Source organism: Hippoglossus hippoglossus, chromosome 8, assembly GCF_009819705.1.
Source record: "Hippoglossus hippoglossus isolate fHipHip1 chromosome 8, fHipHip1.pri, whole genome shotgun sequence".
NCBI classification, from domain to species: Eukaryota; Metazoa; Chordata; class Actinopteri; order Pleuronectiformes; family Pleuronectidae; genus Hippoglossus; species Hippoglossus hippoglossus.
The window spans coordinates 18,584,257-18,587,915 of NC_047158.1; the positions used below are offsets into that span (position 1 = coordinate 18,584,257).

Here is a 3,659-nt window from a genome sequence, read left to right on the forward strand (position 1 = left end):
GACAGGACAACAACACAGCACGTGGCTACCAATCACCAGTTTTGAGGTAAACAAATCCAGTTCGAATCCCTTCCTCTGACGCAGGAGCATCTAAACACACTCATCTAAAAAGAATGAAGGAGGCAAGAAGCTGGCATTCGCTCAGTTTATTAAACAGACACCGTGGCAAAATTTGACCCTGCTATGATCCATTGCTTATTATAACGTGCGCAGGTCTGCAGATGTGAGGGAGGGAACAAGCACTGGTTGTGTTTGGATGATGATGATGACGGCATCCGACAAACTGACCTGTCACAGTCCTGATTGATACGTTAAACACTGAGCAGATGTGTTGATCAGAGCCTGAACAACACAGCCTGGTATCATGGCACGAACCGTCTTTCACCTGTGATTAAGAAACACTTTCCACACAAAACAAGACTCCTTCCCATCTTCACTTGCTGATTCCCCAGTAGAGGGAGTGACATCAAGATTCAACTCACTCATCTATTGACAATACGCATTAGTTTAACAAAAATATATTATCATTATTGGCCTGTTAATGTCGCCCATTTCCAGCATGATGGAGATTGATTAAATACTTTCTTGAGTTAAATATTCACTATTAATCGACAGGAAGCCCTTACCGGATTCTATCTGAGCAGTTTCCATTAACATGGGTTTGTATTATTCAAAGAATATTGGTATCCTGAGCCTTAGTGTCGGGTTTCTGAAGATTTTTTATCTTTTATCAAAAAAATAGAGTTCATATGGACAAACTGATGGACGGACAAATAAAAATGCAAATGTAACGATACATTATAAATTGCTTAACGGCAGCCATAGTCCAAAAGATTATAATAATTTGGTTATTAGCCATCACTGATTCGTACCAGTTGATCTGTTGGAGTATTATCTGCATGTGCACTTATTTTGAAAAGGTCTGAAATGGTCAGCTCACACTAGCGCCATGATGATTATACACAATTTGTTTATTCTGGACAGTATTTTGCCAGAAAACACTGGTTGCACTGTACTTGTGTTAATTCTCTGGGGTTTACTGCCCCAAGGTGGTTTTCTTCTTCCCCTCCACAATGAAATCCAGCTGATAGATGGAGTAACTACCTGATTCTGTACGTTATCTCATATGTTTAACTATTAAACTCCCCCGTTGCTTGAATCCAGTTTATTATTGCTGCCGAGAATATACATTTTATGAACTGGATTCTATATTCGTAACAAAGAAAGTGCGATAAAACTGAATTTGACAACTAAAATAAACAACACAACCAATGTCATCCTTCTGAGTCTCGTGTGTCTAACGAATCTGTAACATTATATGAACATGTCAAATATCTGAAACACTTCTTTTAAGTTGGAGGTTTCAGTCCTTGACAATCATACTGATATCATTTTGGCGTGTTTGGCCATTTGTCATAACTAATCTATTACAGTTAATTGTTTTCTGGTCAATTAAATTTGCCACAATAATTTAATGTACCATAGGTTAACACAAGACCTACTGAGATGCTTTTCTTCATAACAGTGAAGACTGTGACACGTGCAGGGCCGTGATCCTGATTTATAAGTGAGCTTAAAGAGTTAAGAGCTCTCCAACAGATACAACCTATAGTTGCACAGCCTGTGTCACTGTGAGTGTCAGTGTGCCCAGAGTTCCTAACTGTGCTCCTGAGAGTGTGCACATCCCTGAAGCACACATACAGTATGATTGGCCTCAAACAACACATTTTAAATTATTCTTCAAGGATGAGTGAGCCTGCAAAGCAGCAACATGTTTTCTGACAATGTAAAAGGACAAAAGGGTAAAGCAAGTCGTTCTGCGAGTGATTAAGTATGCGACAGATGTACAGTGCACATCGTTTTCTGCACGTTGCCACTTCCTCTGAGATTTCTTACTGTGAAGCACGTCACACTGTGGCTTTTGGTGGCAAGTGAATATAATCATTTCCTTCTGCAGTCAGCCACCGGATCTTGCACAGCCTGGATAAGTGATGGGTGTAAATGCCAGGTTGCTGGATCTGGACTGGCAGCGACGCAGCCAACCTGAAACATGCTCCACATGTCAGATAACATTCAGTTTTGCAGCACATTCTGCTAGCGTGTCCTCTTTCACTGTGTCCCCAGCGATGGACACAGATTCCAACGTGAACTCCCTGATGTCCGACTCAATGTCGATTGTTTTTTTAGAATGGTCGCAGACTGACTGGCAGCTGATCCGGTGCAGATTCCTCGGGGCAGTCATGACACGGCCGGCGGTGCTTTAGCTCTTCCTCGGGCTACCTTCTTTTGAGCCGAGACAACCTGGAGACATGGACGCACAATTTCAAAAATATGCACTGAAAAAGGCGAAATTAGATATATAATGTACAGACTATTGTGTTTGATTCTTTGTTTAAATGTTCTTCTCTCTTTCTATATCTATGACATTGCTGTTGTTGCATCGCTGCGCTGACCTGTCCTTGTCCAGCACTTTTCATTGTGCCACTGACCCTGTGTTAACTTGCATATGACAAATAAAACTTGAAACTAGTCGCATTTCAAAGTTGTTGCTGTTTCCCCAAGTATGTTAATCCCTTTGTTATATCTCAGTGTTGCGTTCACATCATGAAACGTGTAACTTCTGCTCTGCTTTGCTTACTTCTTAACTGATGTGTCTGTGTGAGACAAAGGCAACGGCAGCATCAGATTTGTTCCCCGCATCACTGAGCAGGAAGAGTTCAGCCTGGACCTCTTCATCACCACCACCACGATGATGATGATGATGGTGGTGATGACCTCCTTCGGGACCAGCCCGTCACTCCAGGTAGCCCTCGAACACATCCAGCTCCGTGTCCGTGTCGTAGGGGACGGAGGCCGGGTCGGACAGCACCCCGAGGTCCACCAGCGCCTGGTCCATGTCCTCGGGCAGGAACACTATCCCCACGTTCAGGACGATGTACTCCATCAGGAAGGCATAGTACAGGATCAGCACGTTCACGAAGAACAGGCCCAGATAAAACATATAGGGGAGATCGTCCAGGAGCGATTCCACTGAATCTAGCTGGGCATAAATTTGGTTTGTCATAGAAGAGAAAGGCAGCCACTGGTTTGGGTTCGTCTTGCTTGGGGGGGAGGAGGTGGATTCCGGGTTGCTGGGAAATCAGTCTGAGGGGCTGATGGGGCTGGGGGCGTCCATTTTGGCAGCTATCTCATCTGTAGGGGTCCAGAGGAAAACAGCAAGGAACACGTCCATAGCTCATAACAACAACCAGTCTCAGATCACCACCACGTTAGCTAGCTCAACGCATTCTTTGCTAGCTTGGCTAACGGCTAAAAACAGAAGCATGTGGAGCTAGCATAAACAAACGCGGACACTTCTGTGCGTTGCGTGTTCGAGCTGCTGTTCTTCTTCTTCTTCACTAACCTGCGCTGTGGGAAAAACCTGTGGAAACACAGCCTGAACGTCCTTTTCCGACATTTCTGTCAAAACATTCCCCCCGACACCTGAAGCCTCGGCCGCCGATTGGCCCAGCGCTCACACCGCTCCCCTGTCATTGGCCCGTGCGAGTGTCAATCAACACTCGGGGCGTGTCGCGGGCTTTAACCGTCACCGCTGAACACCGGAAGTGAACGTTGTAGTTTTCTCCCCACCTCGCTCTTCTGTGTTTTCAACCGTCTCC

General features: G+C 44.8%; 1 protein-coding gene across 3 annotated transcripts; it reads right to left on the bottom strand.

Annotated features, from left to right (window-relative positions):
• Positions 1–131: 131 nt before the first annotated feature.
• dexi (Dexi homolog (mouse)) lies at positions 132–3,526 on the bottom strand. Of its 3 annotated transcripts, none has more exons than XM_034592493.1 (3): positions 3,404–3,526; positions 2,639–3,192; positions 132–2,301 (listed from the first exon to the last, which is right to left on the bottom strand). In XM_034592493.1, exon 2 carries the CDS (start codon positions 3,062–3,064, stop codon positions 2,795–2,797), a length of 270 nt encoding a protein of 89 aa, XP_034448384.1. In that variant the 5' UTR covers positions 3,065–3,192; positions 3,404–3,526; the 3' UTR covers positions 132–2,301; positions 2,639–2,794. The 3 variants fall into 3 exon arrangements, with proteins under 3 accessions (XP_034448384.1, XP_034448383.1, XP_034448381.1); XM_034592492.1 differs by having other exon boundaries at positions 2,639–3,098; positions 3,129–3,513; XM_034592490.1 differs by having other exon boundaries at positions 2,639–3,509.
• Between the last annotated feature and the right edge of the window lie 133 nt (positions 3,527–3,659).